Source organism: Zeus faber (genome assembly GCF_960531495.2).
Source record: "Zeus faber genome assembly, chromosome: 5".
Classification (NCBI taxonomy): Eukaryota; Metazoa; Chordata; class Actinopteri; order Zeiformes; family Zeidae; genus Zeus; species Zeus faber.
The window spans coordinates 27,893,233-27,915,613 of record NC_137192.1 but is presented as its reverse complement, the minus strand read 5'-3'; the positions used below and the strand labels follow the sequence as shown (position 1 = coordinate 27,915,613).

General features: G+C 44.5%; 1 protein-coding gene across 1 annotated transcript; it reads right to left on the bottom strand.

The window, feature by feature from the left end:
* Positions 1–286: 286 nt before the first annotated feature.
* On the bottom strand, positions 287–18,053 carry ell2 (elongation factor for RNA polymerase II 2). The gene is made up of 12 exons (XM_080001499.1): positions 17,885–18,053; positions 15,556–15,603; positions 14,294–14,418; positions 13,987–14,150; positions 8,714–8,973; positions 8,062–8,186; positions 6,782–6,854; positions 4,833–5,505; positions 4,281–4,353; positions 3,451–3,622; positions 3,296–3,340; positions 287–3,185 (listed from the first exon to the last, which is right to left on the bottom strand). Exons 1-12 carry the CDS (start codon positions 18,014–18,016, stop codon positions 3,069–3,071), a joined length of 2,007 nt encoding a protein of 668 aa, XP_079857625.1. The 5' UTR covers positions 18,017–18,053; the 3' UTR covers positions 287–3,068.
* Between the last annotated feature and the right edge of the window lie 4,328 nt (positions 18,054–22,381).

Genomic DNA, 22,381 nt, shown 5'->3' with positions numbered 1-22,381 from the left:
TAAGACGATGACAGAGCAGGTGCCCATTGACAGAATCTACAGAGCTGCACAAAACCAAGCAACTTTTTTTTTTTTTTTTTTTAATTGAAATGCACTCATGTACACACACACAAAAAGATAACTCGCATGCACAACTTTTAGTTGTACAGCATTTGTTTGTACTAGAGATCATCACATGCATCATTCCCATCATGGTCTACTCTACACTAGTAAAAGTCTGAGTGGCCTGGAAGGAGCATGACCTTCAATAAAATCCAAAAATGAAGACACTCACAACGGTCCAGGTACAACTTGGGTAATTTTTATTCAATTGATTTGTACATGACCTGGTGGGAAGGCTCAGATTTCATTTACAATTCAATTACTTTTCAGTGGTCTCATATGAAAACATTCCCAGTATTTTGGACATCTTCACGCCGCCCTCAAGATCCATTTCGTGGGGGGGGGGGGCCCTCCATTTTTCAAATTTAGCACCAGGATGAGTCTGTCGTAACAAGGCAGAGTTGCTAGGACCCGTCGGTTCGCGCTGCAAATCCCTGCACAAAGTTGCATAGATGGCCTTTCCAGGGGAACCGTTGGGGAAAGGGTGCCCTGCAACAACACTTCCACACTTGTGGGAAATCTGGAAAAATCGAGGGCCTTGGGGAGAGAAGAAAAAAATAAAAAATAAAAAAAAGGAGGCGGGTGAAGGACCGCATTTGGGGAGAAAAATCTGAAGCCTCGGCCTCCTGCGTACGTTTGGCTTTCACGTCGGATCTTAAGGACTCTGGGAAGAGACACTGGAACGGGAAGGTGGAAAAGAATGAAATGAATGACCCTGAATCGGCGTGCCGTGACAGAGCAGGTATAAATCTACTGTTGGAGTGGAACCTTCACTCCCGTGGACTTTTTCCTTTTGCTCGATAGTGAGAATGTGACAACCTCCAAGTGCTTATTGACCCAAAAGATTAACGGCACCGATATGAAAGAATCTGTAATCAGTCATTTACTTCTGACAAGCCCCAAACGAACCAGCCCACTGCAGAGACTAGTTCTTCACAGAATGTCAGAAGCTTCAAAAAAATAAAAGTGAAAATAGTTTTAATATTTTGAGACACTTGTCAAGTGATAGAGACTGGGCCGCCATACATGAGTCACTGAAAAGTTAATCATTGCCCTGAATTTTGTATTTTTCAAGAGGGGACTACAGTTCTCTCTGCATCCCCCTTTAAACCCCAAGTTATGTTACTGGGAAGTGAAACATTTTTCCAGTATTGACATCTGGCGTCTTGAAAACAGACTAAATTAAATCTACTCCTCCGTTGCAATTCCGGAATTTATTTTTCTTTCCATTTTTGGCAAACATTCTAACACAGGTTTGTAAACGTAATGTTTCCCTTGTTAAAATAAAGACTCAAAAATATATTTCTCATGAATCGCTGGAAGTCATTCACCCATCCGCCAAATTAAGTCAGCATTCATGTTGGAGAAAACGCTATTCATAGCTCCTCCATAACGCTCTGCCGCTGTGACAGAACTCAGAATCCCAAAAAAACAAAAAAACAAAAACAAACATTTATCACAAAACCGATTTTGTCCTCCGAGCTGACATTTTTGCTCTGTCAAAATAGAAAATAGGCTGTTTTCCATCGGATAAAGCTGAGGAGGTGGACACGGTCCGGCCCAGAGACTTCCTGGGGAAAAGCTCCTCTGGGACAGTGCGGTGGGGTGGTACGGTCCACCTCCAGAATTAACAACTTGTTACCTCAGCCAGGTTGAACCAAAAACCCCAGCCCGTAACTCAAACACTATAGCAGCTTTTTTTCCCATTTTCTCTTTTTTTTTTTTTTTTCCTCTCTCCTCCTTTCTTCCTCAATGTGATTTTTATTTTTACCTGTCACTCCTGTTAATGCGCAATCATGCAAACACATTCAGGCATTTTTTCCTTTTTTTTTTTTTTTTTTGAAACACTCAGGACACCATTCAGACGAAGCTTCTCCCTTTCACTTCCTCCGCCGCTGCCGGACAAATAAACGAAGCCCGCTTGTCTACGTAGCCTTGGGGACTCCAGAGATCTGCGCCGCCCGATGCGGCGGAGTGTCACACCTTAAGGCACCCGTGACACACACACACACACACACACACACACACACACACACACACACACACACACACACACACACACACACACACACACACACACACACACACACACACACACACACACACACACACACACACACACACCTCAATTTGCAACCCATGCAGATAGTGTTGGCGTCCAAATCGGCTCGTGTCATTTCTTCTACTAATCCCGTTTCCTTCCTTGGGAACGACGTGCCGGGCGGAGGGATCCCGCAGGGTGCTCGTGATGGACGAGGAAGGAGAGGAAACGAGGCTGTAGAGCCGTCTTTGCGAGCTGACCTGACATATAGATGTCACGTGCAAAATGGCTTCAGAAAGTCAAACAAATAAGGCCCGTGGTCTTTTTTTTTTTTTTCCTTTTTTTTTTTTGCATTGTTTTTGACAAAAGTTATACTTTTCTTTTCAAACAATAAATCATCTGCGGACTCTTCCTTTGTACTACGAGTCACAAAATAAATAGATCTCCCTCTCAACTTTTGACTTAAATACAAGTTAATATTTTCTCTGCTGCTCTAAAATACCTTAATTTGTTGTTCTTTATTTTGTCTGATAAAGTCCTTCAAAAGGCTCGAGGAGTCGGCCGTTTCCCCCCGGACCCCTTCACGCATGCAGCTCCTTCCACTGGCCCAGCGGTACACAATTCCACAGGAGCTTCAGGTATAATTGTCAAGAAAAAAAAAAAAAAAAAAAAAATGGGGTGGGGTGGGTTGGGTTAACTTTGATGCGAGTACTGTTTCCATGATGGCAGGCAACAAGGCAGCCTGTGGAATTACAAGGTTGGCAAAAGAGGAAGGAATGAAACTAAAGGATGGTGGGAGACGGGGGAGGTGACAGCAGAGGCAGTAACAGAGCGGGTTTAAATAAATAAGAGCCAGTTGAATACCCCCTCCCCTGGGATGGAACCCCTCTCTCAATACTGATTCAGTGTGGGGCGGCCGGCGCACTCAGCACCAGGCCTGCGCCCTGCGCTGGTCGTAGTCACCGATCAGACGCTTGATGTGGGCCAGCTTGTTGTGCAGGTACTCGCAGCGCCGCTTCTCCTCCTGGTAGTTGGGGCTGTGCTGTGAGCACACACACACACACACACACACGCTAGCATCTGATAAAGTATAATACTGTATAATTTCATCTTATAGGACATGCAGTTCTATAGATAGTGATAATTACTCACATGTTGAATTTTCTTGTACTCTTTCAGGACTTCGTCGTGTACCTTCTGTATACAAACAACAAAAAAAAGTTGATCTCAAGACTGGTTACTTTTCCGGCTGTTCCTCGGTCATGACGGCGTCATTATGAAGATGTACCGCAGTAAAAGGAAATGACCTGGTACTCTTTGGAGCCGGGGGCCAGCTTCTTGCACTGGGCTCCCAGCTGGCTGAAGCGGCGGGTGATGCTCTCCACGCGGGCGTGCAGCACGCGGTACTCGTCGTACTCGGCGTTGAAGTCGGTCTTGTAGCTCTGGCGCTGGTCCGGCGACAGCAGCGGCGTGTACTTACTGCAAACAGCCAGCACAGTCAGTCAGTCAGTCAGGAAGGAAGGTGCGGACAGGCAGCGTGACACAGGTTGGGTGTAGGGACTGGAAGTAGTGCTAGGCCATAGCACAACTTAATAATCCATCTTAATAATATTGAGATGTACAAATACTTCTTGTGTGTGAATATTCTATTAGGGCACCAATTAGTCAACCTCAACACACCGCCACATTATCAATATTTAGGAATTGGTTAAAAATAAATAAACACATTTGATTTTGTGAGTATTGCTCTGTTCTACAGAGGAATCTGGTGTTGCCGCTTTTCCGGAACAGCCTTCCAGGTGAGAGATTATTGGTAGGACTCCACAACATCGCCACCACCTTCCGGTATATTAGCATCAAGTCATACACCAGTGATTTCGCCAAAATGATCACCAAGGTCTTTAAACTCTCCTCTACATACAGAGCGGAGCCTCTCTCAACTACAGGTATCTATTGAGCCAATATTGAGAAATCCAACAACATGGTTTTGACCCAAACATTGAATGTCGAATGAGACTTGGTTTATTTGTAATATTGATGAAAGCTTTGCAAAGCGGTGGAAGTACAACCATCATGGTGTTTAGTGTGTGGGGGGGGGGGGGGCGTGGCTCATTTGTGGCACCGGAGGGGTCCTTACCCCAGATAGTCTGGCATGGCAGCAGTGGAAGACAGGTCTGTGGAGTGGGCTGGCTTCTCTTTCTCTGAGGAATCTGGGGATGGAAAAAAAAAAAAAAAAAAAAAAAAAAAGGCTATTCTGATATCACAAATAAATCTCAACAAATGAACAGCATAGCTCCTGCTACAGTATAATAGTTTGGGAGAAGAAAACACAAATGAAATATGTGCCGATAGTTTCTACATGTTCAGGCAAAGGCCAGCGCTTCCCCATAATAAGAGCTGCTAGGAGGTCGGGCTGTACGCACAGCCAGACATAGATTAACAGCATAACATGCTTAGCTAGATTCCAATGTCTGAAAGATAAATTAGCTGGAAACTAAAAAAAAAAAAAAAAAAAAAAAAAAAAGGCTCCTCCGTGGCTCACAAAGGAACTGTCAGTACATGACTCCGTTCTTGAGAAAAACTTGTCATAAAGCGAATGCTTTCAAACTTTAAAACGTGTGGTGTAGCAGGTTGCGCAACATAACGACCAGAAGGGTTAAAGCCAGCCCATAACTGACAGACCGCTCACCTTGGTCTTTTTGGGGGTGTTTGGTGATGCCTTCCCCATCTTCCTCCACAGCGCGGTGCCTCTTCCTAGAACTCTGACCCTCCTCCGCTTGCTCCGTCACCCTGGGGGGGGCGCCGCTGCCCCTCTCCTTGTGTTGGTCCTTCTCCCGGTCCTTCTCCTTGTGCTTCTTGGACTTCTTCTTGGGCTTTTTGCTCGTGCTGATGAACGGGGGCGGGTTGCTGATGACCGTGGAGCTAACGGTGAGGGATGTTCGAGGAGGCAGGCCGGGGGAGGTAGCAGGCGCAGAGGCTGGAGCGGTGGGCTGGTACTGGTCCTGTCTGGTCCTGTCGGCGGACAGGGGGCTACGGGTGGGGCTGGGTGAGGGGTCCCTACAGGAGGAGCTCTGGTCCAGGGGCAGGTCCTGGGTGCCACGGCCCTCCGGGGTGCTGGGGGAGTTGGAGTTGGAGCCCGGGCCCGGATGCTGGTGGGAGGGTACGGGCGGGTGAGAGGAGATGGGGAGGTGGGAGGGAGGGGCTGAGGTGGCGCTGGCAGGCAGGGACGAGCGCTTGGAGCCAGGGCTGCCTTCATCCTCACGCTGGTCACCGGATGTGATTGGCCCTCGATTACTGAGGTGAGAGATGCGAGCCTTCTTGGGTGCCAGCGGATCAACGAAGTCAACCTCTGCCGGACGTTTCTGCAAGAACGCAACCAAGATGCAATTCTTCCAAGGAATTCTCTCTCAACCGATCATTAACATTCCAGGTATTGTTTTGAGTTTATAAGCTGAGCCCCCCCCCCAGTGCTCTCAAAAACCACCACATGTGCCTTCACTAAACATTATGGTTTGGAGTGCACCGCTAAAAATCCCCTGCATGACGTCCCACCGCTTTCCTCTCCAGTGCGACTCGAGCCAAACAGCAGCGGCACTCGTCGTTGTGCATTATGGTCGCTTAGCCAATCAGATAAAAGAGGCGGGTTGAAGTTCATACAAACTCAATGTGTTTCTTAACATGTGAAAAGTATTGAAGTATAAATGGGGTTCGTTCATAAAAATAATCTCCAAAATAGCCCTGTTAAAATTTTTTTGTTGTTGTTAGTTTTACTTAATTTCCTTATTGAACGACAAAAAAAAAAAAAACACAAAAAAAAAACACTGTGCCAAATGGGGACATTTTACACGCTCACCTCCTTGAAAAGTGTAATGGCCTCCAGCTCTAGCAGCTGTTTAAATGACATTTCAACATCAATAAAAGGATGTCAAATTCTGGTCATCATACATTATTTCACATTTCATGTCAGGGCTGAACGATTAATCAAATTCAAAGCCACATTGCAATATAATAGAATGCAATTATCAAATCGCAAAGGCTACAATTAAAAATGTAAAAAAAAGTGTTTTAATGTTACTCATTCTTAAGCAGCGATACTCAACCGCTTTCTCTACGCAATTTCCGGTTTGACGTCTACCCGTAGTTATTTTTTTACATCATTTGTGCCTAATAATACATTATACATTTGTGGTTGCAACGATAAAACATGGTAGTAATAATAAATTGCAATTACTGCATACAACATGCTTTACATTCCCTAATAAGATATTACAAGTAGCCTGATTTTAAAATGCAATGCAGAAATATTTTTTGTTAATGTGGCTCCTGAGCTGGAAAAGGTTGAGTATCATTGCTATAGAATGATTTTTTGCTTGTGTTTAGATTCAAGATTCAAGATTTTTATTCGTCACTTACATATACATACTTTCATACATATATGCAGTGAAATGTAATGTGAATAAGTCAGAAGATAAAGGGGGGGATTCGCAATTACATTTTCTCCAAATCATTCAGCCCTATTTCATGTGCTGAAAATACATACGCAGATATATGCGACGAACTTTAGCGCATATGCTAAACACTATTAGAGGTTCTGGGAGATGGTTACAAACAAGACCTAAGTTGTGATGGTGGGTTTACCTGGGGAGATGAAGTGTTGCCGTCTTTAGGGGAACTGTTTGATGAAAGTACCTCAGAGGGAAGACCCAGTTTACTGTTGGACGGAGACAGAGTGGGGAGGCGGGGGAGGACACGTCGGCGTGTGTCATTATCACATTTGAAAACACGGAATTTAAAAAAAAGAAAACAAAAGGAGTAAAGATGAATATCGTTTTGGGTTACAACATTAATGAATCAACTGGGGTTCAGGTAAAGAATAAATAATGCAACCTTCAAATGAAGACAAGTGTGTATAACAAAAATACAAGTTTAGCACAGCTACAAACAGAATCGCAAGCTTCAAGTCACAAAGGGCTTAAAGTATGATGCCATTTTACTTGGCAATGTGTACAGGATAAAAACCAGGTTAACATTTGCGTTAGGGATGTTAACAATGAATCGACAAATTCCGAATAAGAATTGAATCTATTAAGATTTTGTCTTATCAATAAGAACAACAATAATTGTATCAACCTGTGGGGCACAGAGCGTTTTGAGAAAATAAATAAAAAAATAAAAACCCAGCCAGGAAGTAGTAGAACCTACCAGAACAACAGGGGAAATCGAGAAAGAATGCCCAGTGGAGCAAGAAGTTTGACGAGAAGTAGATGGAGGCTTCAGGAAGAACGACAGAAAACCCACAAGGCTATGTGTAGAAAACGAGAGCTTCCCAATGCTGTGTTCAAATGGAACACGGTAGAACGGGAACATGGTACTTTCTGAACGGTACGGTGGAGGAAAAAAGACCCAGAGCGAGGGAGAGGTACGACGGAAAAACAAGCCATATGTTGACTCCAAAAAAAATACATTAAACTAAATTATTTTGTCACAAATATAATAATTATATTCGTGTCTCGTTGTCCATATCTTCACCAGACTTCCGCTACGTAACATCGGCTCATTCTGTCGCGGAGGACGGCGAAAAGGTTAAATATTTAACTTGCGCCAAGACGAGTCGTAAATATTCCTGTATGCACCGGCCAGCTCAGCGAGTCCGGCCTCAAACGTCTCCATTTTGAAATGAGGAGAAATGCTCCATGCGCGGGCGGGGTCACAAAAATCTGGGAGGTGCACAACGTCGCGCCCCCACGCAACGTCATCAGCTTTTAGGTTATCAATGAATCAATCATTTTTTGTGACGGTTAACAACTATAGATGAAGGAAATTCCTTTAAAATTTGCATCCCTACTTTGAGTTGTTGAAATGGGAGTAGCTCTGAACCCACAGTGACATTCCACAGTGAAAAAGGAAAGGCTCCATACCGAGTCAGGATTCGGTCCACCTGGACCTTCTCATCTTCAGAGTAGCCTGGCCAGTCCCTCTGGACCTCACGGTACACAAAGTCCTTTAATGAGTATGCGTTGTCTTTGGGATTGAGATTTGCCACCTGATGGAAACAATAACACAATTCATTCTGGATTCTCTACATGGCCAGGACAGTGGGTTTGTAGCCCAAACCATTGAACATCAGAGGTTCACAACACGTTTATGAACGTTCCACTTCATTTGTTGGCCAACAAGCGGCAAAGCATCTGTGTATGTAAATGTATGGGTTTTTGGCTTGTTTCTTCTGCACAGTCATAGTGAATGGAGACCTTTGTGCCCCATTCTCAGGGCAATTTGCATCATACTGTATGCTCCAATGCTTGAGGAAGGACAGGGGGATCAGAGGGAAGCATAAATGTACCACAAACGTCACACAAGAACTTATGTGCTGAATTTACAGTAGTCATCCTAACATGCAATTTATTCGAGGAGGGAAGAAAAAAAAAAAAAAAAAAAAAAAAAATCACAACTTTCAATTTGAACACATACATTTTCGTTTTTCTAAAATGGCTTTCTCAACACTGGCCAACGAGAAGTTGGTCTGTTAGCTGTTCTGACAGCATGACTTAAACAATCCTTATCACCAACCTGTTGCAAGGTGGTCCCCAAGGAGCTGCGGTCCTTCTGGCTGACCCCGTCCCGCTGCAGCCTGGCCAGAAGCTCCAGCTTCTTGTAAGCCCTCAGAGCCAGCAGATGGATGATGCGGTCCCGGTACGGGCGTTGAGACACCGGGTTGTTGGAAAGGCACTTGCGGATAGTGTTGGCTGGATTCATGGGTGTGGAGCGCTTGCGCTCCGGGACCACATCTGGTACAGACATGGCCGGCTTGCGGATCTGGACTTGCTTTCCTAAAACGCATAAGATTAAATTCATTAGTCGATTTGCAATAAAGACATCAGAATTTTGCAGAAAGTTGCTGTTTTGATAACCGGTCTAGTTCAACTGCCAAAACCCAATGGCATCAAGATGGCCTACACTATGTGCATTCAAAAGGTACATTTTGGACACTAGAAATGCAAGAATACCACTTTACTGCCAACTGATGCTAAAAGGGTAAATGTTGTACTAGAGAATACACATCTAGACTGCTACCAAGTTCACAAGAACATAACCACCCCCCCTCCATCAGCAACATTTAACAAGCTTTTACGTGTAGAAGATGCATAGCATTAAGCTGCTATTCTGTAATGACTTACTTTATTAATGGATTTTATTACACCCTATTTAAGCATCATCTGTGTATCCTACCTCAGAAGCTCTCAACACAACCCATCAGCCAGGACTCTTACAAAAAAAAACAAAAAAAAAACACAGGCAGTCTGAGGAGGACCCACAACCCACTAGATGACTACCAGGCACCGCTTGAGCACTTTAAGAACCAAGGAATGATATCACTGCATTTGTCAAAAAAAGTCAGACCCAACCTCTAATAGGCTTCAAGAAGAAACTGCAATGGTGACCGACAGGTTAGTCTAGCTTGCCAAGGACAATACATTTCTTCACTTCGCATTGAATATTACATTTTCAACCCACCTACAATAAATAAATAAACAAATAAATAGAAAAGACGGGCTTCCGTGTAATACTCTGATTTGTGGACACATTAGGCTACAGTCATCCAACGCAAAAAAAAAAAAAAAAGTCCAACAAAACATTTTTTAAGATGCTATAAAGTGCAAGCTTATAATGATATAATTAATCCAGTACAGCAACCGAGTGTTCACATGTATATGAAGTCAAAACACAGCCATGCAATTTCTCAAGACAAACTTTTGCATTTCAACATGCCACCTTTCAAGTCAGATCGTCACATTTCTATATCAGAGCAATGCTGATCGCCTGGAAGTGGCGTCACGTCTGAGCAAAAACAGTTCAGACAAGTAGTGATAGGAGACTAGCTCAGAATGGGAACTCAGAGTCGGCTTTGGCCATCGCGCAAAATTCTCAAAGGGTCTCCCCGTTACAGAAGTGAAGTTTTTACGCAAAACGTTCAGTTTTTACTCAAGTACCATAGCAACGCAACGGGGAGATGTGCATGACGCAGCACAGGACATTGGTGACCCACTTTTTTAATCTATCTCTTTTTATAAATGGGACGGAACAGTCCCTTAAATTTAAAGTTTCAATTTTAAGTGTTTCATATAGGTAAGGAACAAACGGAAAAAAAAAATAGATCTAAAATAAAAACACAGGCATGCGAGCCGGGAACAGGCACGCAAGTGTGGTCCACCGCTGTCTGGAGGAGAAATTAAAAAGAACTGTGCTCCAATTCTGAGTTAGGTTTACGTTTTAAATTTTCCATACCAGTAAGAAACTAAAGAAACCAAATAAATCAAAATCTCTCTGAGATTATATATCGCTACATTATCATCAAAAGATTTGCATATAGAGCGGGGAAGTGAGACCCAATCACAGGTGGTTACTCGACAGCTCTGAGAGGAGAAGGGGAGAGCCTCCACCCGCTTCAGTTTCATAACACAGTTAACTGCACTTAGACCGTTTCAATGCTTTCATTTTTCCTGGCCGATTAATAAAAAAAAATTCTAACGCCGATTCAATCGTGAGTCGATCGCCGATTGACGATTCAATGGTAAATCTGCCCAAGTCTACTGCAGGGTAATGGAGCGTACTCACTAGAGTTCCAAACTGCCTCTCGAAGCAATGTCAGCACAGGAACTGTTGGTCAAGAGCTACAAGAAATGGGTTTCAACTGGCAAACTGATACCCGCAAGCCTAAGATCACCATGCATAATGTAAAGCGTTACTGGGAGTGGTGTAAAGCTCACTTCCCACTGGACTCTGGAGCAGTAGAAATAATTCTCCAGGAGTTGTCAATCATACGTCACTATCTGGCAGGCCAACACACAAGTCGGTGAAGTGAAAGGAAAGGTTGAAGGGAAGTTATTCTGTACTTCTGCCTTTTCCTGTTACAGCATAGCCTGTGCACAAATCATAGTGTACAAAGAAATGACTTGCTGACGTTGGTGTGGAACAACTACAGTGGCCTGACTTAACCCCGCTGAACACCTTTGGGTGGATTTGAAAGACCGGCTATGTGCCGGGTCTAATCACCCAACATCCGTGCCTGACCACACCAATGCTCTAGTAGCCAATGTAGGTTGAATGTTCATATAAACATACTATGTCATGATTTTCATTTTAACTTAATTGTTGCATGGAGCTTGTTTGAAATACTATGGTAAAATAGTCTGACCTATTAAAGACAGAAGAGGGAGTAATCCACACAACATTCCCCTTAATAATGCTGTGTAATAATTTTGTGTTAAAACTACAAAAATGGCTTTATTATTTTTAAATGGTTGGTAGGTGATCACTATGAACCAAGTAGAAATAGCTATACGCTTCTAAACATACAAAGATCTTATGAAGGCTACTTGAAATCAATTTTGTATAGTTATTACTATGATAGCGCTATGGTAGTAGTTACGAAGGACAATCTTATGTTAAAATAAAAAAGAAAGAAAGAAAAGAGTCCAACTACCACACATAGCACTGTAGCCAAGACATTTGTCTTCTGAATTAACCAAGTTGGCAAAATCATTAATGCAAATAATAAGGTGGATATCTGGCACATGCTAGGAATAAAAAACACAATTAAGAATCAGACAAGCCTTATGTGTACAATGCAGAAAAATAAAACTGTCAACTGCTAAAATCGGTGTAGTCTGTCCGAGCTTGCTTAGGCTACTTTTTCAAGGTTTCAACATGTTGTATATATTGGTGAATTGGAGGACACATCATGGGTGCATGTTACCCGAGAGCGCCCAGTCACATGCATATAATCCAGACAAAATTTGTGTAGTGGGTGTGTCCGACAGCGGGATAAGACGTGCTAGCGTTCAGGAGGCTTGGGCGAAATCCAAAATGTTATATTGTGATGCAGTCCCGCCCAAATACGCGCTTTAACTATATTTTGGGGGGTTATTGGATATTATCGAATATCAGCCCAAGCCTACCATTCAGTCAGTCCAAAACATGAAACCACGCCCACACATAGTTGTGATGCTAACGACAGTATAACCATGTCTTCTCTACCTGTGGACAAATATACATCATCTCACAGTATAGACACGTTATAATGCCTACTCCTAATTCCAGGTAAGAACGCTCTATTTATACACATGACGTAATTGGCTAACCTACCATCTAACATTTCACAGAGAGCCAACAAGTTTCAGTGAAACAAATCATCTTGAAGGTTACACACACACACACACACACACACACACACACACACACACACACACACACACACACACACACACACACACACACACACACACACACACACACACACACACACACACACACACACACACACACACACCTCCTCACAGGCGGATGACAGACTGACGCAGGTGAACAGCTCGCGTCGGCTGCAAGTAAGCTTTCTACTTCATAAATAGTGTCTAGCCTAGTGACTCAACATGCTGGACTCAAAAAAACAAGGTGTGAACATGGCAATTTCTTAACCTTAAATCGTATTCTAGTGTAGACACCACTTGGTGACAAGAACATTTAACTTCATGCAATGGCTCGACATCTATGACAACAGTAGGAATTGTTTGAACAGATAACAAGTTACAGACTGTTACCTGAAACTAAATTGTCTGGAAATAACGCATTAAGGCTCCTGCAACGTCAGTTAATAGGTTGCGCACACAAAGCCAGCTGCTACTTGCCCAGGTACCGCCCATTTCTTGTACCGGTCCTCTCGTTTCCCAGTTTCCATCTGGGCCGGCCGATGCAAATAGATCCCCAAGCGCTGCAGAGCAGACTCAGGGAAGCTACCGCTGACTTCTCTAGTTTTGGGCAAGGGCTACACTTACAAGACAATGTTGTGACACTGAACAGAATAACACAACACATTACTTCAGGTGTTTCAGATGCGAAAAGGCACATACAAAATAAAGAAATTGGTAAAAATGAAAAATACACCATGAAGTCAGTGTTTGCTGCCCAAAGCTCTTACCAAAACTGCAAAAGCGTTGTTACACAACATCACTGTCTGCCAGGAGAGTGTCTGCTGTTTGCATTGCACAACGCAATAAACCGGTATCTGATACATTTTTGGATGACAGTATTTAGGAGAAGGTACTCTTCAATCAAACTCGTGCGTACGAGGCGTATTTTGTTGGAGCGAGCGCGCGGGGGTCTAGAAGGGGACAGAATAGGCCGTGGACGTTACATCAGAGGCCATGATCTTACATGCCCCCCCACGCGCCGCTTCAGCTAAGTCACAACAAACGAGTGGCCATGGTTGTGAAACAGCCACCAAATCAGATTCGAAAAGATTTACTTTTTACATTTGTGCGACATCAAACCGGGAGCACAGCATCCTGTGTACACCCGATGTGGGGAAAGTGGGGAGAAGGGGAAGGCAGGTTTATAGCCGCACGGTGGTGTTGGACACCCGCAGTGTGCGCCGGGACACGTCTGACCCTCTCACTGCCATTTGGCTGGGAGTCAATAAAACACGGCGTGCTTCATTTGCCTCCCTTGGCCCTTATCAGTCAGAGTGCAAATCTGGAAAGCCTGAGATGACAAAATGGCATAGTGACCACAACAATGGCTTTGAATGGAGCACGGCCTGTCAGCTTTCAACCATTCTAAAAAAGAGGAGAGGCGTTGATTGAGCGCAAAGCCACGGTAGTCTGCTGGAATTCAGCCTTTGATATGAGGTTTTGGCAGTGGCAGATGGTAACAATCAGCATTATATATATATATATATATATATATATATATATATATATATATATATATATATATATATATATATATATATATATATATTCACACATATATAAATAATTTGAGCAGAAACACAGTGAGGTCCTGACCTCTGTATTGGCCCCCAGGCTTGATGACTTTGGTCCCACGTTCACGTGTGTCCTCCACGGCCTGGGTCATGCGCTCTCGGGTCACCTGGTACGAGTCGTTGGTGGCACACACCGTGACCTTGTCCTGTACCGTCCCCAACAACGCCAGGTGGGAGGCTCCCGAGCTGGAGACAGGGAGGGGAGGTAGCCCGGGCGAACAGACGTGTTTGGGGGAAAGGAAGAGAATTACAACTTTTTAATTACTAAGTCAGTTTAAACTCTAAATGCTTACTATGTGACCAAATGTCGGCATCATCAATACCATTACCTCGTTGCATATTGTTGGATGCATTCAAAGCTTCCCTGAGGGTTGTCTTTCCCGACATTAGACAAGTAGAAGTCAAAATTTTGGAAGGCGTGTGAGGAGGAATCAGTCCTGGGAATCCTAATGCGCTATAGCAGGTCAAACATGAAAACATTATGCATTACATGACGTAAACCTTCACCGCATGACATGACTGAGGGAGTTTGTGAAAAACACTTGAGTTTCTGAACAAAACCAGATGTAACTGATCCGCAACCATCTGCAAAAGTACCTTCACACTTGGCCTTCATTGGTGGTGTATAAGGAAGATCCCCTTACAGTTTAAGTGTGTTGGTGCATACCTCTGGCTGGGTCTACATCTCAGCTACGGGGGTTTGATGGGCACAGCACACAAGCTAGCATAACATGGGAGGCTCTTCGAGGTCTCGGGCAGTTATGGGGAGTGTGTGTTCCTCAGTGTTGGGAGGAGGAAGCTGGATTCTAGATCATTGAATGACAGTATTTATAGGCATGACGAGCTTGGCCCCTTTAATTGTATGTGTCAATAGTTCCAGTCAGTCGGAACCAGCTGACAGGTTTACAAATAAATGGGCCTACAACACCTCCATTAAGGATAGGTAATGAATGTCGGTCTACGCCTCGCTAAAATAGGGCATCCCCACCACAAAAATATGAAACCCAGAGCGATATCAAATGCCAGCAAATAAATCAAAGTAATTTGATTTCCTGTTTGTTTTGTCATTTAAACATGTGAGAGGTTTCCCATGAAAATAAATGTATTAGACGTCAATCACGATGTTCTCATAATTCAAGCAAATACTGTAGTAAATGTAATGGACTGGATCTCTGCATAAGCTGACCCTTAAGCTATACACTTTGGATTGGTACTTGGAAAACCCCATCCCTCACTTCCTTAATATACATCAATGATATGAAATAAATTGTGAACACTTATTTTTGCCAAGTGAAAATATGAATCCCTGTTGAGATCAGCCAATATAATTTGCTGGCACAATGCCATTTAAATTGTCCGTACTTTAAAATCTTTGTAATTAGTTAATCCAATTTTCATATTCAAGTTATTACTGTTCATTAATTTAATTAACAGCAAATAAAACACTTGGATCATTAAATACCATCAATTTACCAGACGTGCATAAAGTAAATTCTCGCAATAGATTTAAAACATGGCATATCAAATTGTGGTGCCTTTAATGAGGCCACATCAAAGTCAGAGTTAAAGAACAAATAAAATGTATACTTACACCTTGAAGCCCCTTGAACTGTATTGTTGGCCACGAAGAAGGTACATTCTGAAAGTGAATTTAAGGGTTTAAGCCTCCATGGTAGAAAATAAACAGTCCCATCAAGTTAAATAAGACTTAACTAAGGGATGACCAACAATGTTAGGCCTGTGTCTAAAAACCTTCATGACACGTGTTGCGAGTGGAGATATTTTAGGATAATTATTTGACACAGACAGGGCAAACGACTGACACATTTCTCATTCAGACTGGTTGCGAATCACTCTGTCGACGTTCACTTTCAGACATTTTGATGCAAAAAGATACAACTTGCACATCAGGAAACAGTAGCTTGTTAGGACGATTTTTTTTTTTTTTTAAAGCTTCTGCTTGTTTTGTGCGGTGTTTGAAACAGAGTGGACAACTACACCCACACAGTGGCTGCACAGCCACCCCACCAAGATTAGCGCAAGTACGCTCAGAGTTTGCTGTTCCTTAACTCAGCTGTAGAGCTGGCTGGCTGGCTGGCTGGCTGGTTGACAGCCCTTTTAAATCTGGAGTCAACTGGTCTGGGTGGAATGTGGAGTTTTGTTAGCCTTCCTGAGAGCTCCGGTGACTATTGAAGTTTTTCAGGATCTTACCAAAGTCTTTCCCCATCCCCCAGCACACACTCAGGGGCCAAACTAGTCCACACGCATAGCTCTGATCACATTTCGTGTAACCGCAGAAAGGCAGCCTTAGCCACCTCACACACTGCAACAAGTTCAACACACACGCGCACGCACACACACTCGCCATTGAGAGGGAGAGAAACAAAAAGCAGGCAGTTTTGGCTGCTCAGTCAGCACAGGGATGGTGGGCCACTGTTCAGCGCAGTGTATGAACCGACATAACCTCACCCAATAAGGCTGGAGCGGGACTGTTACAAAGGAATTCCGCGAGATTAAATGGAAACCCGTTCAGCGTGGACAGTCGACTGTGCCCAATTTATTAAATCCTATTCACATTAGGTCGGTAATGGAGCAACCGTTTCGGTGTCACATATCGGTAACCACACACACACACACACACACACACACACACACACACACACACACACACACACACACACACACACACACACACACACACACACACCATTATGTAATCGGTGTTTTTAGTGGCACGGTTACCCGAGCACGGTTAGGGCTTCCGCGCTGTGCACCTCAGCCCTTCGGGGGCCGTTCAGCCGACTTCACCTGAACGAGCCTCGCCAAGACGACGACTCGCAGCGACAACTTGAGAGAGTTTAAATCCCCGAACCCGTGACGGGCACACTTGGCACCGGGTTTTAGGGGGCAGTCTCGCCGGACGCCTTTCTAAAACGAGGTGCGGCATATTGAGATTCCGTAGTTTCGCCGGGATTTTGCATTTCGAGCGGTTTTCACGGGACGAAAGCCTTCCGAACGCAACAACTTAAAAGAGGGCACAACACAGATTGCAGCAGCGAGGAGGACGGACGGAAAGTCCAAAAAACGTGGTGAAGGGCTCGAAGTGGAATCCTAAAACTGAATCAATACATAATGAAGGTGGAACAGTATTGTGTTGACTTTCCAACCAGCGGTGCCAGCAGGTTGCTTGTGGTATTTTGGCCGACACACACATGTTGAAACGGAGTTAAATAGTAAAAGGTCGTCGGTGTTAAAATCAATATTATTACTCTGCTCTTGACCACATCGCAGGGGTTAATTCAATCGACCCGTCTAAAATTAAGGATTTTACATTGGCCCCCCTCAAAGCACTTATTCTAAAATATTAGTTTGAGCGTCCTAGCGACGGGGTGGGTTAGAGCAGAGCAGGTTGGAACACTGGCGATTTCCTCCTTTTTATATTTAAGGGCTTTTACAGTTCTCAAAGCGACTCTTTCCAATGGGAGTTCGGGGGGAGTATTTTGGGGGCTCGGTCCCGTTGCTTCCCTTCTCGGGTAGGCCTCCTACACTGTACACCACACTACACTGGGTGTAACGCAACGCAAAGTAATGTCAGTGTCAGTAATGTTGAAGTAAATAAAATAAGTGTAACGCGATGTAACGGGTTACGAGCTTCAAGTTTACCAACGGTTTTCGGTGCTAAATATCAAATGACAGTTAATGAAACTTGGCCAGGGTGTGGGGTAAAACCCACATTATCCGGTAATGGGAGTCACCATCCCCCCAAAATAGTGATTTGATTAAAGAAAAGACCGTGTAGTCGCGCCGAGCGGCTAAGCCCAACTCAGCTAACTAAGTTAGCCTAGCTCTGCGTGGCAGTTTGCCGTGGCAGTACCAAAGTCTTACCTGCCGACCGCTCACTATTCACCGGGCTCACCCACCTTACAGTTCTGGAAAGCCTCCACGGCTCTCAGCGCGGTCTCCGTCAGTTTGACGTGCAGAACGGTGACCCTGTCCGCGTCTTGTCGGCCGCAGTTGAGTCCGTAGCTCCCGTCCTGGGAGAGCGCCGCCATGTTGAGCTAACCCTCCACCACCATCGTCCCTCTGGCGTCCGAGCCGCTTCTCTGCCTGAAAGGGACCAGGAAGCAACTCCCACCGCCGAAGGGGACTGCTGCTGCGTTCACGTCACACGGCGGACGTGGGAAATACGGCCTCCCCGTGACCTCCGCACTGCCGTTCACGCCGGAATTTGTAGTTTTTCTTTCCTTCTTCAAACAACTGTATCCGACTTCTCTCGCCCGCAGCAGCATACAGCAGGAGATAATAGTTGCTTATCATATATAATAACAATTCAATTGCATTGACGTTACCTTTAAATACAATATATAGGCTGTGATTACAGACAAACGAACGTATACTACCACGTGGAACCTGGCCTACACGCGATCGTCATTAGGTAGTCATTCAAATTGAAACGACAGATTTCAAGTTGGTTTTTTTCTATATTATATGTTTGGTATGAGCAAGCAAGCGGTTACAAACAGCAATTCCCGTAAAACTCGAATGCAGCAATAGGCCTACCTGCGTCTGATTGGTTTTCTTTTTTTTGGCCAGGTAATTGCCAACTTCATTTGATAAAACACACATAATTGGTTTTAATATTCCGTCAAATTCTCATCAAACAAATCATTGTCATGTTAACAAAAAGGTCTCTTACCTTCAAGTAAGTCAAAATAAAGCTATATGTAGTTTATTAATCCGATTTATTAACTTAGTTGAAAATGTCCAGTCAGCCTAAGTAATGAATGGATCAAATGTATAGTAAACCTCCTTAGACCGCTACTTGGAATTATCTTCCATGTGCTTTCTTTAATGATGGGATGGAATAGGACACCGTGGGCACATGCCTCAGGCCTCCGCTATCTCTCAGCCTCAGTCCCGGTGGCCGATTAGGCCGTGTGTTTTGGCGTGGCATTGCCTCAGGCAGGGTGTGGAAAAGCCTGTGTGAATCCAGCAGATTACCGTGGCTGTTTACCCCGCCCATCCCCCCGACGGGTCACTCCAACACAAACAATTTCACACGCCGGCACACAATGCATATAGTCCTACTTTCAAGAAGCCCTGCAATGCAATGTTTAATCACTGAACAATTCACGATCACGGCGACACATTGATCAACAAAACCGCACGTTAACGGTCATTTCACAGAGCAATGCAGTGGGGGGAAAAAAGGCTTTCTGAATTGAATCACTTAATACCATTATCAATTAGTATAACATCTGAGCCACTCATCCTATCAGCAACAGCAGATACACCCACAAAGCTTTGGGTCAACACGTATGAGGTGACAATCATAAAAGACAAAGAGCTTCTACGAACACATGTTGGCCACAGCACTTGAAGATCCATTAGAAAAATAAGTTATTCTATTCTGTTCTATTCTATTATATTCTATTATATTTTATTGTAAACATTTCCCATACATTGCAAAGTTCTATGGAAAAAAAACAATTGTTTCAAAAGGTATATCATTGAAATCCCTGGGGCTCTGTGGTTAATATAGCTGCCCTTCTGTGCTCACCAAAAAAGATCCATAGTACGGAATTTAGAGCAATAATTGATTTTGCAGCTTATGTGTTTACAAAAGCCCTGAAGGTGTCCTTTAATGGGGATCTTCCTGATTGTAATGCACATGGAGTAAGCCTACATAGACACCCGCTGTTTAAGGCTGAACATCAAACAGGGAAGCACTATTCTCTACGTACCAATGGGGTGAAAAATAAACACTCGTGTTGTTGTTGTTGTTGTTGTTGTTGTTGTTGTTGTAACAACTACGTTTCATTGTTGCATATTCACGTTCAATATCTAGGAATGAAATGAATTAAGACGTCCCTCATTTCTGGCGTTTTCGACTTATGGAGGAACATGTTCTCCCGTATGCTTTTTCTTATAGCGCTGTAATCAGACCGCTGTTGATATCTTTTTGAGCAGAAGTTAATCATTGACGGATCTGTTATTTGGACAGGTTCTCACTTTGGTGCTACTCAGCAGCACGTGTTCTGCAGCGAGGCCATGGGGGCTGTAATCAGCCAAGAGATAAAGATGCTACCTTTTTATTTACTGGATCGGTGACCTGCAGGAGCCGTCGCGATTGATCCCAATTCGAGGAAGGATCTCTTTGTCTTTAAAACGTGAAGAGATGTTTCTCCTCTTCTGGGGAACGGCATCACTGTCAAATAACCAGTCCATCCCATCATTTCGGTAAACATTCAACATCCATTCAAACTGTGCGGAAGAGAAGTGCCGACGAGCAGCGGGGTGTTGTGATGTTTTCGGGAGTTTTTCTTGGTGATTTTTCAGGGCCTCGCCAGCACCAGACTACATCAGGTGCGCCTGATGTCTTGGGCAAAACAGCTGTTGCCTCAACGCCGGCGAGCACTTGTTTCAGCTCGCTCCTTAAATCAACACATTTTTACCTTATCAATAAGAACTCACATCATTTTTCAACAGAGCTGTTGCCGCACACTACGGCTCCGGCTGTTAGGGCCGCTGCAGAAACGGCGGGTGAGACAGATGGCGTTACCCCCTCTCGGGGGTAATGGAGAGGTCTGTGTGAGGTCAGTCTTTTTCCAGGTTGTGAGGATGAATTACCATTCAAGAACTTTGAGACATGGTCTCTGAACAGGGAATGGAGAGGTGTGATCGAGAGGAGAAGCGACGGGAGGTGATCGGAGAGCCGAGGGACGCAGTGTAAGGGGGGGTAGCCCTGGTGTGGGACACGGGCGTCCCGAGTGGACGGTGCAGAGGTCCAACGGCCGGCCAAAACGAGAGCTTGGCGAGAGCAGCGTACGAAGGGCTGAGGTCGGAGAGAAGAGGAGGATGTGGTTGTTAACACTGTCAAATGAAGGACAACAAGGACCGAAGAGGGATGAAGCTCTGGGAGCGAGGAGGGAGCCACAGGAAGGAGAATACTGTGATGTCAGACCGATGCACTTTAATGCACACAGGACATTATGAGATCAAAAATGAAAAACCACATTTGAAGCATTGACGAGGACTACAAAAACACAAAGCACCACGACTTGAAACAACGTTCTTATTCTTAGCTGTGAGCAATTCCCTCAGCGTGACTAAGAGAGTCAATAATCATTTCAAACAATGGTTAAGTATGTAAATTCTCTTTAGGTGGCGGTAAGACTTTCCATAATACTCCCACTGCTAGTATGTGAGTAAGCCTGCTGCCACAGCCAGAATGAGCCTCGGCCACGACGCACACCAGGGATAAGGAAGTCATTCAAAGCACAGCATGGGTTTTGCAATCCCCATTTATATACACGGAGAAATCCTAAACATGGGTTAGTAGAGGCAGCTTCTATATTACGGAGGTGATGACAAGCTGATGTCTAGCGTAGTGAGCAAGAAAATAAGGGCTGCATTACAAGACTTTGGCTAAAGCCCTTATCCATATTGTGGTAAGCCTCAGGAAAAGCTGTGAGTATGTGATGATGATTAAAATATGATGATAATAATCTGTTACAGACTGAGATGTGGCATTCTTTGGAACTTCAGAACTCCACATCTCACGACTCAGTGGTGAGGAAGTGTTCCCCTTCGATATTTTGCAGTTGCACAATAAGTTTTCCATCACATCGCGATGCATCCCTGGGGTGATATCGTCGACGCAGTAGGCCCCGGCAAGCTGCAGGACGTTAACCGGCTCAAAAAAAAAAGCAGTGGCGTCGGAGGACTATTTGAAGTTTAACTCCGACTGCTCTCCACGTGGCGATCTGGCCCTGAGGAGAGAGGCTCTGCTGGCAGCGGGGGAAAAAGCCATCTGTTGCTGCGCGATCCTCCCATTAAAAACAAAGTATGCGAGGAACAGGCAGAGAGCTGAGCGCATTGGTGAGCGCGCGGCGCAGGCGCAGAGGCTGAGGTCGACTCACGGATCATCGTAAAGATAACGCCCGTGATCACTGTGTTTGTCGTCGTCCCCCCCCCCCGCCGACGGAAGGAGACGGGGGACAGGCTCGTCTCAGACAAGACGAGTTTGATACGAATCGTTTTCACGACTCTGCCCCCCGCATTGAATTCCTTGCAAATTTTGTGGAGATTGCGCGCAAGGTCTTTAAATACCGCAATCTTGCATTTAAAGACCTTGAAACAGCCGCTCCTCCAGTTAATGATTGGCCGCTGCAGGGAAAGTGTGCACTTACACTGTTGACTCTTATCGCTACTGACCACAAAGCCAGCGGAGCAGTATCTCACCAGCTGACATTAATGGAAAGGACAGTGCAGAGTTTAAAGAGACAGCTCCGTTTCCTCTTTGTCTGGCGCAGGGGAGATAGGCTGCCCAAAGTACGCTATTCACCCGAAACAGGGCTTTAATTGAGAGCATATTGTGGGGTTGAGCATATCTTGGCGCTGCTTGTTCGCATTTA